A 13,331-nucleotide genomic window follows, 5' to 3' on the forward strand; every position below is an offset into this window, starting at 1 on the left:
ATCATCGTAAAACTCTTCTGTACTCTTTCCAGCGCATGGCATCTTTCCTTTTGCAGGGTGACCACAACTGTACAGAATATTCCAGGTGCAGCCTCACCAACATTTGGTCCAACTGCAACGTAATGTCCCAACTCTTATTCTCAATGCCCTGATGAAGAGAGGATCCAAGGAAGATCCAAACAGAGGATGTGAATGACAGAGCATGTCATCCACATCCTCTGTCTCCACACTTAAATTCTCTCCTTTGTCCTTGAGTGGACCTCCCCTTCCCTTAACTACCCAATTGCATTAATATATGTATAAAATGCCTTGGTATTCTTCCTATTCCTACTTTCAAGGGAATTTCATGGCCCATTTTGGTTCTCCTAATTCCCAGTCTAAATTCTTTCCTGTTTCCTTGATGTTCGTCAGGGCGAGTATAATTGAATATTAATGAATAAAATTTTCTGTGGGTGCTCTGGTTTCCTCCCACATCCCAAAGGTATGCCTGTAGGTTAATGGACCTCTGTAAATTACCCCTGGTATAGGTGGGTGGCAAATGATGGACATGTGACAGAGAATAAGATGTAGGACCACATAAAAATAAGAAGTAACATGGGACTGAAAGGATTGATCTTTTGGAAGCCAGTATTAACCCGATGGGACAAATAACCTCTTTATGCATCATAGGGATAATGGACTTGATGCAAAAAAATGGGAGCACGATAAAAAAAATCAGCCATGGCCTCACCGGATGGCAGAGCAGGGATGAGGGGTCAAATGGCATGATTTGTTTCATATGCTCTTAAATAGTAAAGAGGCTGAGCCCAATAATATACCAAGAAATACTTGAAGGCACACGTGAGTGCCCTCACTTGCAGGTTCCCTCCAGATCACATACATTATCACTCAAGATAGGCACGCTTACCATGCTTACCATAAAGCACCCATTTACAATAATGCCACTTTATTCTCCCCACATTCCCATCAACTACTACTACTCTCTACTGCTCACCTGCAAACCGGGAGTAATTTACAATGGTAAATTAACCTACCAACCACCAGAGGAAGCCATCACCATCACCTGGACAACAGGCAAACTCCAAACAGATATCATTGAAAGTCAGGATTGAACCTAAGTCAATAGAGCTGTCAGCCCTGCATCAGGACTGCAGCACTCTGCTTCTCCAGGAGCACAGCTTTTATCCTGAAGCTCTACACCCAACAACACAGTGTGAGTAATATTGTAGAATCACAGAACTGTACAGCATGGAAACATGCCATTCAGCCCAACTCATCCACACTAACCACTGGGCACTTATCCGGTCCAAGGGATTTATCCACTTTGTCTACCAAGGCATCAAGAACCACCTCTTTATTTATGGAGAGCTGCACTGGACTTTCACTGATTTCTCCAATTACAAAGTCTGTTTCCTTCCTGAATACCAATGAAAATTATTCATTTAGCAGGTAAATAGGTGTTTAATGGTTAGCATGCACGCTGTGGCTATTTTAAGTGATGATGTCAGGATAGTGTGTGATCCGGAGGGGAATCCGCAGGGCCTAAGTAGAGCGGACATGGAGAGGATGTTTTTATTAGTAGGAGAGTCAAAGATCCAAGGGCCCAGCTTCAGAATAAATGGACGTCCCTTGACAACTGAGATGAGGTAGAAATTTCTTCAGCCAGAGACTGGTGAATCTTTGGAATTCGTTACCACAGAGGGCCATGAGGCCAAGTCATTGGGTATATTTAAGGCAGAGTTTGAAAGGTTCTTGATTGGTAAGGGGGTTAAGTGTTATAGGAGAAGACAGCAGAATGGGGTTGACAAAAAAGAATCAGCCATGATTGTGTGGCAGAGCAGACTCGATGGGCCAAATGGCCTAATTCTGCTCCTTTATCTTATGGTCTATCTTATTTAGGACCTCACCTTTACCTTCTGGCTCCATGCACAGATTACCCCTGTTGTCCATAATGGGCCTCTTTTCCCCTGGTTATTCTTTTGCCCTTTATGAGTGCATTAAGGGCAAAAGATCATCTTTGGATTTTTCTTAATCATGTCTGCCAGTGATTTCTAATGATCCCTCTTTGCCATCCTACTTTCCTTTTTAAGCATCTCCCTAGACATTTTATACTTCCTCCCCTGTCACTAGTTCCCTATATCTATTTGTGCTTCCATTTTTCAGAATCAGGTTATCACATATGTCATGAAATTTGTTGTTTTGCAGCAGCAGTACAGTGCAAGACATAAAAACTACCACAAGTTACCTAAAAATAAATAAAATAGTGCAAAAGAATAACAAAGTAGAGTTCATGGGTGTATGGACCATTCAGAAATCTGATGGCAGAGGGGGAGAAGCTGTTCTTTATCCAACCTCAAAATCCCTTGACATCCAGGGTTCCCTATATTTGTTACCGCAGCTTTTACCTTTACAGGAACACATTAGCCTTGAACGTTTGCTATTTCTCCTTTGAATGCTTGCCACTACACAGATACAGACTTTCCTACAAGTAGATACCTCCAATTTACCATTGCCAAGTCCTCCCTTATATAAATGAACTAATCACTACAAGGAGTTCAAAAGGTCAAGAAGACAACTCATCAAGCAGTCATCCCTCACTCACATCTGATAGCTCTAAAAAGCAATCAGGTGTGAGCAATAAATGACTGCTTGATAGAGTGCAACACATCCCAAAATTGAATTAAAAAAGGGACTTCGCCTCAGTTTTCCTCCTGAGCCAGGAAAGGACATAATTGGAGTTATAGGCAACATGTTTCACAAAGATATTGAAGATTCTTGTCAGGAAGTCCAGGCCAAACAGAAGCTCAAAATTTAGAAGACAAATTCCCGATCACTCCTACCCTAAAGGTACGTCAGAGCACTGACTGTATCAGAAGCATGGCTGCAAATCCTGTTTGCTTCACTCATTTCCCAATCTGCTGTCACTGAGCAGCATGAACACTAACCTGTAACAGTGTGATCGGGAACTTTGGATGCGGCTCAGTGGTGATCCATACGCGGAAAGATTCATTCACATTCTCACTTGTCATCAGGATCTCCAACAGCTCATCCATAAACTCCAGACCTAAGTGGCAGTTTTGCAGTAAGATCCATCCACCCTGAAGTGTGAAAAACAAGAGTTAGTTTATCCATGCTTCTAGCAGAAGCCAATAAGAGGGGCTGAAATCACTATGATGGTCTACACACTGAGCCTTGATTGTTTAATAACACGACTATGTTCATTCTGATTAGAATAAATATATACATGTACTATAATATGGAGGTCTTGAAGATTTTGTGGTGCTCTTCTTATAGCCTGCAGATAAATCCACTGTCCAGGGAGACATGCAATTCCCAAAGGTCAACAGAACATAGAACAGTACAGCGGAGGAACAGGCCCTTCTGCCCATGTCTGTGCTGACAGTGATGCCAGTTTAAAATAATACCATCTCTCTGCACATGGTCGATATCACTCCATTCCCTGCCTGTTCATGTGTCTATCTAAATGCCTCAAAAACTTTACTATTGTATCTGCTTCCACCAGTTCCTCTGGCTGTACATTCCAGACACCTACCATGCTCTGTGTAAAAAAAACTTGCCTCGTAAATAAACCACCCCCCTCTCACCTTAAAGCAATGCCCTCTATTATTTGACATTTCTACCCTGGGAAAAAGACTCTGACTATCTACTCTATCTAAGCCTTTCATAATTTTATAAACTTCTATCAGGTCTTCCCTCAGCCTCCAAACCTATAGGGAAAACAATCCAAATTTGTTCAACCTCTCATTATAGCTAATACTTTCTAATCCAGGCAACATCCTGGTGAACCTCTTCTGCATCCTCTCCAAAGCCTCCATATCCTTCCTTTAATGCAGTGACCAGAACTGCAAACAATACTCCAAATGTGGCCTAACCATCAATTTATACAGTTGCAACATGCCTTGCCAAATTTTACGCTCACTGCCCTGACTGATGAAGGCAAGTATGTTATATACCTTCTACATGTTGTCACTTTCAGGGAAGTTGCACCCAAAGGTCCCTCCATACATCAATGCTCCTGAGGATCCTGCCATTTACTGTATACTTTCCTTTTACATTTCATCTCCCAAAGTGCAACACCTCACACTTGTCGATATTAAATTCCTTCTGCCATTTCTCTGCCCACATTTCTAACTGGTCTATATCCTGCTGAATCACTTGACAACCTTCCTCACTATCCACAACTAGATGGGTTTGTATTATGGCTAGGTTATAGTAGTAGATTGTGCACCATAAGGCTTCGTGGAAAGAACATAATGTATTTGTGGGTTTCTTTACAGCTGCTACAGCAAATGTATATTCAGGCTGAGGTAGATCTTAACTAAACAGTGACTTACCCAACACTGACTACCAGTGTCTGAGCACAACAATTTTCTTTAAATATATATCTGCAGTATGTTCAATTAATCTACTAGTCTTGTTGGTTAAAATGTCATCAATTGCATGGGTGTATTTAACTTAAAGAAGGGACTGCAATAATTTCACAACAACCTATTATATCTAATATATAACAGACCTTAACACAAAAATTTTAATATATACACAAACGTGTTATAAGTATCTTATATGTTATAAATTCAGCACTTATTAACCTAGAAAATTGTTGCCAAGAAGAGGTGTAGATAAAAATTTTACATTATATTTAACGCCACCATAGCATTAAAGATCATCCTGGGAGTTGCAATCACAAAATACTAAACAGAGGGTGAACAACTCAGGTTCATATCCAGTGTCCTCATCTTAAGTAGGGGCAATTATAAAGATATTAAGAAAGAGTTGACTGGGGAAAACAGGCTAAAGGTCTATTGTCGAGCAGTGACAGATATTTATGCAGTTATTTCATAACAATCAGTAGAAATGTGTGCTAATCAGAAAGAGAGACTTCAATGAGAAAGATGATCCATCCATGGTTGATTAAGCAAGTCAAGGAAAACATAAAAAAACCAAAACGTTCAAAGTTGCAAAATATAGTGGTAATAACAGGAATCATTGAAATTGCAGATAATTTAAACCAATACTTTGCATCAGTCTTCACAGTGAGGGACTTTGCAAATGTCCTAAGGATAACAGATACACAAGTAGAAACTTGCAGTACCACAAGAGATAAAGTTTTGGAAAAACTGATGGGACTAAAGGCAGCCAAGTTGTCAGGACCTGTAGGCCCGCATCCAAAGGTTTTAAAGGAAGTGGCTGCTGAGATTGATTGTAGAGTCATTGTTTGAAATTTTGCAAACTCCAAGTTCCGAGAGGATAACAGTGGAATGGAAAAGCATGAACGTGATGCCCTTGTTCAAGAAGTGGAGGAGATATATAGTGGAAAATTTTAAGCCAATTGGCTTAACATTTGTTGTTGAGAAAATGCTGGAGCGTATGGTCAGGGAAGAAACAGCTAGTCAATTAGAAAAGTTTGATGCAATCAAACCAAGTGGACATATGTTTTGGAAAGGAAATCATGCTGAACAAATTTGTTGGGAATTCTTCAGGTCTATAATAAGCAAGGTTAATAGAATGGAATCTGTAGATGCAATGCTTTGAATTTCTGGAAGACATTTTATAAGGAACTATGTAAAAGGCTAGTGCACAAGAAAAGAGCTCATGATGTGTGTTAACATGGATTGAAGACTGATCATCACATAGAGGACATAAAGTCAGAATAAGTGGACCTTTTTCAGACTGAAATGGCATAACTAGTGGAGTGCCCCGAGAATCAGTTCTTGGTCTTCAACTATTTACCGTAAATATTAATGTCTTGAAGGAGGGGGCAGAGCATGAGGTATCCAAGTTTCCAGGTGACATGAAAATAAATGCGAGGGCATGCTGAGGATATGTGGACTCCACAATAGGATGTAGAGAAATTGAGTGACTGGGCAAAAATTTGGCAATTGGTTTAATGCAGGAAAGTATGAGGTTGTGGACTTTAGAAGGCAGACTTTTACACAATAGAGAGAGAGTGAAAAGGAGTGCAGTACAGAAGAATCTTTGTGTTCTTGTACAGAAAACACAAAAAGTTAGCATGCTGTTGAGCAAGTTGTTATGAAGGCAAAGATCAAAAATCAGTCAAGATTAGACTTGTCTGCAATGTTCCCACCAAATCAATACTTACTGTATGTAAGCCCATACACTGGCCTAAGTATTGCAAGATTGTTTGCATCTAGAGACTGTATACTCAAATAAACATGAGGTTTTGGAAGAGGAACCATCTATTTTATGATCACAAAACATTTAGATGTTGTTCTGTAATATCGCAATACTTAGTAATAAAAGCAAACCACTTCTCTTACAGCCTTCTGGCTGTTTGATGTCAGTGCCAACGGCTTTCAGTAATTGATGTCACTATGAAAAAAAACAATTATTGTTTGCTGACTGCAGACTGTACAAAGGCTTATAGAAAAATTATCATGACAAAAAGGACTTAAGAAACAGGAACAGGAGTAGGCCAATTACCCCCTTATGCTACCACTTTCCTGCTCCCTCCCCATACTTATTAATTTGTTGTAATTGTCTGTCAGTCTCAGTCTAGAATATATTCAATGCCTCCACAGCTCTCTGGGGAAGAGAACTCCAAAGATTCACAAGTGTCTGAGAGAATCAATTTCACTTCACCCCCATCTTAAATGGGCAACACCTTATTCTGAAACTATCCTCTCCAGTTTAAGATACCCCCAATAGGAAAAACATCATTGAAGCAGCCACCCAGTCAATACCCCTCAGAATCTTAAAGGTTTTAATAATATTATTCTCATTCTTCTAAGCTCCAGTACATACAGGCCCAACTCACTCAATGTACGTCTACCTCTTCATCCCACAAGTCAACCTAGTGAAAATTCTCTGTACTTTCAATTCCAATGCAAGTGTCTCCTTCCTCAAATATAGAGATAAAAGCTGTATGTAGTAGTGGTATCATCGACGCTTGTAAATTCCTTTTGCCTTCCTAATTAATTGCAGTACTGTACTTGCATGCTAACTCATTGTACTGCAACATTTTGAGTCCACCATAATCTTTACAGTACTGAAAATGAAAAGATGCTAAGATAGAATGAAATTTATTTTTGATGAACCAATATTCATATTTTTACTGACCTGTTGCATGGACATTGCCAGCAGCTTTCTGGCATGAACTTCTTGTCCCTGACCCATGGATATTGCCCGACAATCTGGAAAAAAGCCATCAGTTATCCTCTACTAAGATATCTAAATAAGTTTGGATTAGCTGCAGCACTTCTTAAAAATATTTACTGACAGGTTTATGTTTTGGTTGTCATGCTCCTAAAGTTTCCAAATCCAGAATAAGCATCTTGGCTGAGAAATTAGACAACACTGGGAAATGTGCTTGATTGTGATGGGTAATTAATGCATGCTAGTTTAACCAGCTACTCTTTAAATACAAATTTCGTGCTCTCACTTCATTATAACGATTTCAGAATCTAGTGAAACTACCATATCATTTCTAAAATAAAAGAAATAGATGCTGGAAATCTGAAATAAAAACAGTGAATAGTCAGCACCCCATCTTCTGTTTGGGTATGTTGCAGCTTTCCAGACTCATTATTAAATTCTCCAACTTTAGGTAAATCAGTCTTTCTGTCTGTATCAGAACTTGCCATTTTTGCCAGTCAATCAGCTGTAACTTTGACTCAGTTTTTCTCGCTCCTTTGGACCTGCTGGGCATGTCTCCCAGCCCTACTATTAGCAACACATTACAACACAAATATGCATTATCACCCTCTAACTGCCCCTCTGACCTGAACCTGCCCTATCCCATATGTTCCCTCTATCCTAACCATCCCTCCCCACTACCTTCTCTGCAACTCAACTTTACATTTTTTATTTCTTCCTCAGTTCTGACAAAGGGTCTCTGACTTGAAATATTGCTGTTTCACTTTCCACAGCTGCTGCCTGGCTTGTTCAGTGGTTTTGTTATTTTTATTTCAGGGATGTAACTTACTGACTGTGCAGCATCCTGAAGGGAGAAGCTGAAGAACTAGAAGTAGCGATCTACACTGGTACCAATGACATTGAAGGCAGAAGGAAAGATGAGGTTGTGCAAGCAGATTTTAGGGAGCTGGGAAAGAGCATGGAGTTATAGTCATACAGCACAGAAACACGCCCTATGGCCCACCATGAATATGCCACCCACTGCACCTAGCTACGCTAATCCCAATTACCTGCATTAGGTCCATAGCCTTCTATGCCTTGGTAATTCAAGAACTTGTCCAAATGCTTCTTAAATATTGTGAGAGTCTCTGCCTCAGCCACTTGTTCAGGCAGTACATTCTATACTCCAACCAAACTCTGTGTGAAAAATGCTCCCCTGAGATCTCCAAGAACAGAGGAGCAGGTCCTCAAAGATAGAAATCTCAGGATTAGTCCCAGTGCCACGTGCTAACAAGTATAGAAGTAGCAGGAAAATGCAATAAACCTGAGGATTGGGAATGTCTTATCTTTCAATGAAGGATGACCAAAAAAGAGAGAAAATAGAATATGAGTAAACCAGCCAGAAACATTAAAACAGACTGTTAGAGCATCCATAGGTATGTAAAAAAGATTATCAAGAGTAAATGTAAATCCATTACAGGAAATGCTGGGAGAATTGATAATGGAGATAGGAGAGGAATTAAGGAAATTCTTTGTGTTTGCCATCATGGAAGAAGACAAAAAAACCTTCCAGAAATACTGGAGAACCAGGGATCCAGTACAGATGAGGAAATGAAAGAAGTTAATATTGGTAAAGAAATACTACTAGAGAAGTTAATGAGCCTGGAAATTGGAAAATAATCTCAAGGACCCGATGATCTACATACTGTACCTCAGAGTATTGAAAGAGTGGAAAATCAAAGGGTGGAAAATTCTTGGATAGGATATCTTTATTAGTCACATGTACATTGAAACACACAGTGAAATGCACCTTTTTGCGTAGAGTGTTCTGGGGGCAGCCCGCAAGTGTCGCCACGCTTCCGGCGCCAACATAGCATGCCCACAACTTCCTAACCCGTACGTCTTTGGAATATGGGAGGAAACCGGAGCACCCAGAGCACCCGGAGGAAACCCATGCAGACACAGGGAAAACGTACGGAATTCTCTACCCCAGAGAGCCATGAGGACTTAATCAATGATTTCATTTTAAACTGATATTGAAAAATTTCTGTATATCAGAGGAATCAAATGATATGGGAATAGGGCGCAAGTGTAGAGTAATGGTCAGCTGTAATCTCACTGAATTATGGAGTAGCTTGAGGGGCAGAATGGCCTACTGTTCCTATTTCTTATGCATTCACTATCGCTAAAGCTGTTTCTTTTGGGACCCTTTTATTGGGTCCAGGAGATTTGTCAGGTTTGTCAGTCTTTGTTTCCATTATCTTGCTTCGTAATTGTTTCTTGTGATATTGAACTGGAACTTACTACCCAGTATCACTGCGTGAGAACCGTCAAGGGCTATAATGGTTTGGCTGCTTTTAATATCCTAAGCTTCAACATTATGAATATGGAAACTATTGTAAACAAAGAGACTGCTCAATACCGTGACAACCTTATAATATGGAACTTGGTTTTACTTGGTCTCTGTGGTGTAGTTTCACAATCATGGACTTCTTAGTATTGTTGACTTGTTGGCTTCAGGGTAAAACAAGCTAAAGCATAAATTGTCTCTATACATTGCAGAGAGTTGCATTTATTACTCAGACAACATCCTTACCAATTTCAAGCCTCTTGGCCAATCCTTCAATCTGGTTGCTGGGATCTGATCCCATGGACAGGAAGCAGATCAGAGGAGTTTGTATATCACTTTCTTCCCACGTTTTCTCTAAGTTTAAAATCACCGGCTCGGCATATTTTTCTCCCATTGAGTCAGAAATGTAGTTTCGAGCTTGTGAGAGAATTCGATCAGGGCACCATGACCTGAAAAGTCAATATCTTAATTCACAGAATCATCAAATCACTATCGCATAGGAGGCCTTTTGGCCATTCAGTCTATGTTGGCCCTCTGCAGAATAATCCAATCAATCCCAATTCTTCCCACTTCCCTGCAAAATTTTTACCATCAAATATTTATCCATTTCCCTTTTGAAGGTGACAAATGAACCTCCATTAGCGAGTACATTCCAGATCATAATTACTTGCCGAGTAAAAAAGGTTTTGCTCACTCATCCCTGGAGACTTACCCAATTACTTTAAGCCTGTGTCCTCTAGACCATGACACCTTGCTAATAGAAACACTTACCCTAAATAAAACTGTCCCAATTTTATACAGATCTATCAACTCTCCTTTCAACCTTCTCTGCTGAAGAACAACCATAGATTCTCCAGCCTATTCGTGCAACTGGTACCCGTCATCCCTGGACCCATCCAGTAAACTTTTCCCACACCTTCCCAGATTGTTCATGTTCTTCTTAAAGTGACATTAGCAGAATTGGATGCAGTCCTCAATTTGTGGCCTAATCAGCGTTTTATAAAGATTCAACTTCCTTCCTTTTGTACTATGTACTTTTACTTTTAAGCCCAGGATCTTGTATGCTTTCCGGCCCAATTTCTCAAGCTGCCTTGGCACCTTCAAAAATGTTTACACACTTACCTCTGTTCATGCATCCATTTAGAACTGTACCATTTATTTTGTCTTTCCTTGTTATTCCTACAAAATGCATAACTTCACACTTTGCACTAAATTTCATCTGTTACATGGCCGTCCATTCCACCAGAAAACTTTTCATAAACCAAGATAAAAATTTGACATAATGTATAATTTCTCCTTGTCTAATTACAATAAATGATCTGTCTGTTGTCTGCTTAAGAGCACTAAGCACTAACCAACCATACTTGGGTTGTTTTTTCCGGAGCACATAGGCTGAGGGGAGATCTGATAGAAGTTTACAAGATTATGAGGGGCATAGATAGAGAGATGGTATATTTTTCCCAGGGTCGAAATGTCTAATACTAAGGTGAGAGGGGGTAAGTTCAGAGGAGATGAGCGGGACAATTTTTTTTCACACAGAGTGGTGGGTGCCTGGAGTGAGCTGACAGGGGTGGTGGTGAAAGCAAATACAACAGAGGAATTCAAGAGGCTCTTAGATAGGCATGTGAATGTACAGAGAATGGAGGGATATGGACATTGTGTAGGCAGAAGGGATTAGTTTAGTTAGGCATTTAATTACTAGTTTAGTTTGTTCGGCACAACGAATTGGGCTGAAGGGCCTGTTCCTGTGCTGTACTGTTCCATGTTCTATTCCTTTCATCTTTATCATTGCAGAGCTATGGATGCGACCACTTGCCCATACCTTGTTCTATGCAGGAGCATCATTCCACAGAAAGTGAAAACCAAAAATCTGAAAATGATGGAAAGCTGAAATAAAGAAAAGGAAATATTGAAAGCACTCAGCTGGTGAGGCGACATCTGTGGAAAGAGACCCAACAAAGGGTCTCAGACCTGGAACGCTAACTCTGTTTCTCTTTTCACAGATGCTGCCTGACCTGGTGAGTGCTTCCAGCACTTTCTGTTTTTAATCCACAGAGGTGGGAAGAGGCAAACACTGGGTCATTGCGTCGTCACCATTAAGCAACAATTCAGATATTGACATTGAAAAGGTTAGTTAGCCTAGATAGGATGGAAGTATCTCATGGAGAATCACCAGGCGCAAGCAGGCTGCAGTACATTCAGGGGATAGGAAAGGTTTAGTGATACTCCCTAGAGGGAGAGGTGGCATATCAGTTCTTCCCCGGAGTACTCAGATGAGGACTACGTTAGTGGAGAAAATGTGGAAAAGTATCTGAGACACATTGACTGGCTTGTCTAACAGCATTCCAGGAATATCAAGGAGTCCATCCTTAACCTCTTACAGGACGTCTAATGGAACCAGTACATTGGATGGGGAGTGGTGTGAATCTCAGTGCCAGCCAACATTGACACTACTCCTGCGCAGCCGGTGAAACAGCGGGCTTCTGTTCCCAGTGAGGCACAAGTAGAAGTGTAATGCCAGATCTACAGCAGAGAACATAGAACAGTACAGCACAGTAAAAGACCCTTCTGTCTACAATGTGTGTGCCAAACAAGATGCCGATTTTCTTTACAATATTTTTATTAAATCCATGAAAAAAATACAGAGTACATGCATCAAAAAAGAAAGTAAAAATACTACTGAATACATTGTATTAAGTCGTACTTAGGATTACAATACTCTAAATCAATAATCACATATAGTAGTTAGTTAATAAGGAAAGAAAAAATTGAAATATTTTATTTCAAAAAAAAATCTACCCCCACTACCAAAACCCGAAGCTGTTAGATAGAAGAAACAGCAAGGAAAAACCTTAAAAAATGTAACAGTGTCAGCCAATATCTGCATTTTAGTCCCCAAATCAGAGATTTTGAAAATAATTCAAAAAGGGTCCCCACAGGGTTTGAAAGTCTAGGTTAGATTCAAAAACTAAACAGCGAATCTTCTCTAGATACAAGTATGACATAACATCCCGTAACCATTGAACATGCGTAGGTGGAGTAGCTTCCTTCCATTTAAGCAATACCAATTTTAAACTTCACATCTGTCTCTACGTAATATATATCCCTCCATTCCCTGCCTGTCATGTGTCTATCTAAATGCCTTTTAAATATTGCTATCGTACCTGCTTCCACCACCTCCCTTGACATCTGACCACTCTGTGTGTAAAATATTTGCAAAGTAAATCTCCTTTAAACTTCCTCCCTCTCACAATAAATCTATGCCATTAAGTATTTGACACTTCCACTCTGGGAAAAAAGACTCAGTCTACCTACTCCATAGAAGACTCAGATAATGTTCCATAGAACAGTACAGCACAGGAACAGGCCCTTCAGTTCACAATGTCTGTGCCGACCATGCCAATCTAAATAATACCATCTGTCTACACAAGGTCTGTATCCCTCTATTCCCTGCCGGTTCATGTGCTTGACCAAATGCCTCTTAAACATTACTCTAGTATCTGCTTCCACCATCTCCCCTGGCAATGCCTTCTAGGCACCTACCACTTTCTGTGTAAAAAAACTTGCCTCGCAATCTCCTTTAAACTGTCCCCCTCTCACCATAAAGTTATGCCCTCTAGAATTTGACATTTCCACTCTGGGAAGAAGACTCCGACTACCTATCCTGTTCATGCCTCTCATAGTTTGATATACTTCTATCAGGTCACCCCTCAACCACCGATGCGCCAGAGAAAAAAATTCAAGTTTGTCCACCCTCTCCTTATAGCTAAAACTCTATAATCCAGGCCACATCCTGGTGAATCTCTTCTGCACCCTCTACAAAGCCTCCACATACTTTCTGTAATGCGGTGACCAGAACTATTCCAAA

The 13,331-nt window shown here is 40.3% G+C and overlaps 1 protein-coding gene across 1 annotated transcript in view; it reads right to left on the bottom strand.

Moving 5' to 3' along the window:
• The window catches only part of LOC127575527 (dynein axonemal heavy chain 8-like), a 282,606-nt gene that overhangs the window by 33,621 nt on the left and 235,654 nt on the right, over positions 1 to 13,331 (bottom strand). The window contains exons 79-81 of the mRNA XM_052025460.1: positions 9,710 to 9,912; positions 7,099 to 7,172; positions 2,946 to 3,098 (exon numbers count right to left, since the gene is read on the bottom strand). Of these exons, the coding sequence (XP_051881420.1) occupies positions 2,946 to 3,098; positions 7,099 to 7,172; positions 9,710 to 9,912 (430 nt within the window). The remainder of the gene's footprint in view (positions 1 to 2,945; positions 3,099 to 7,098; positions 7,173 to 9,709; positions 9,913 to 13,331) is intronic.

Source organism: Pristis pectinata, chromosome 10, assembly GCF_009764475.1.
Source record: "Pristis pectinata isolate sPriPec2 chromosome 10, sPriPec2.1.pri, whole genome shotgun sequence".
Classification (NCBI taxonomy): domain Eukaryota; kingdom Metazoa; phylum Chordata; class Chondrichthyes; order Rhinopristiformes; family Pristidae; genus Pristis; species Pristis pectinata.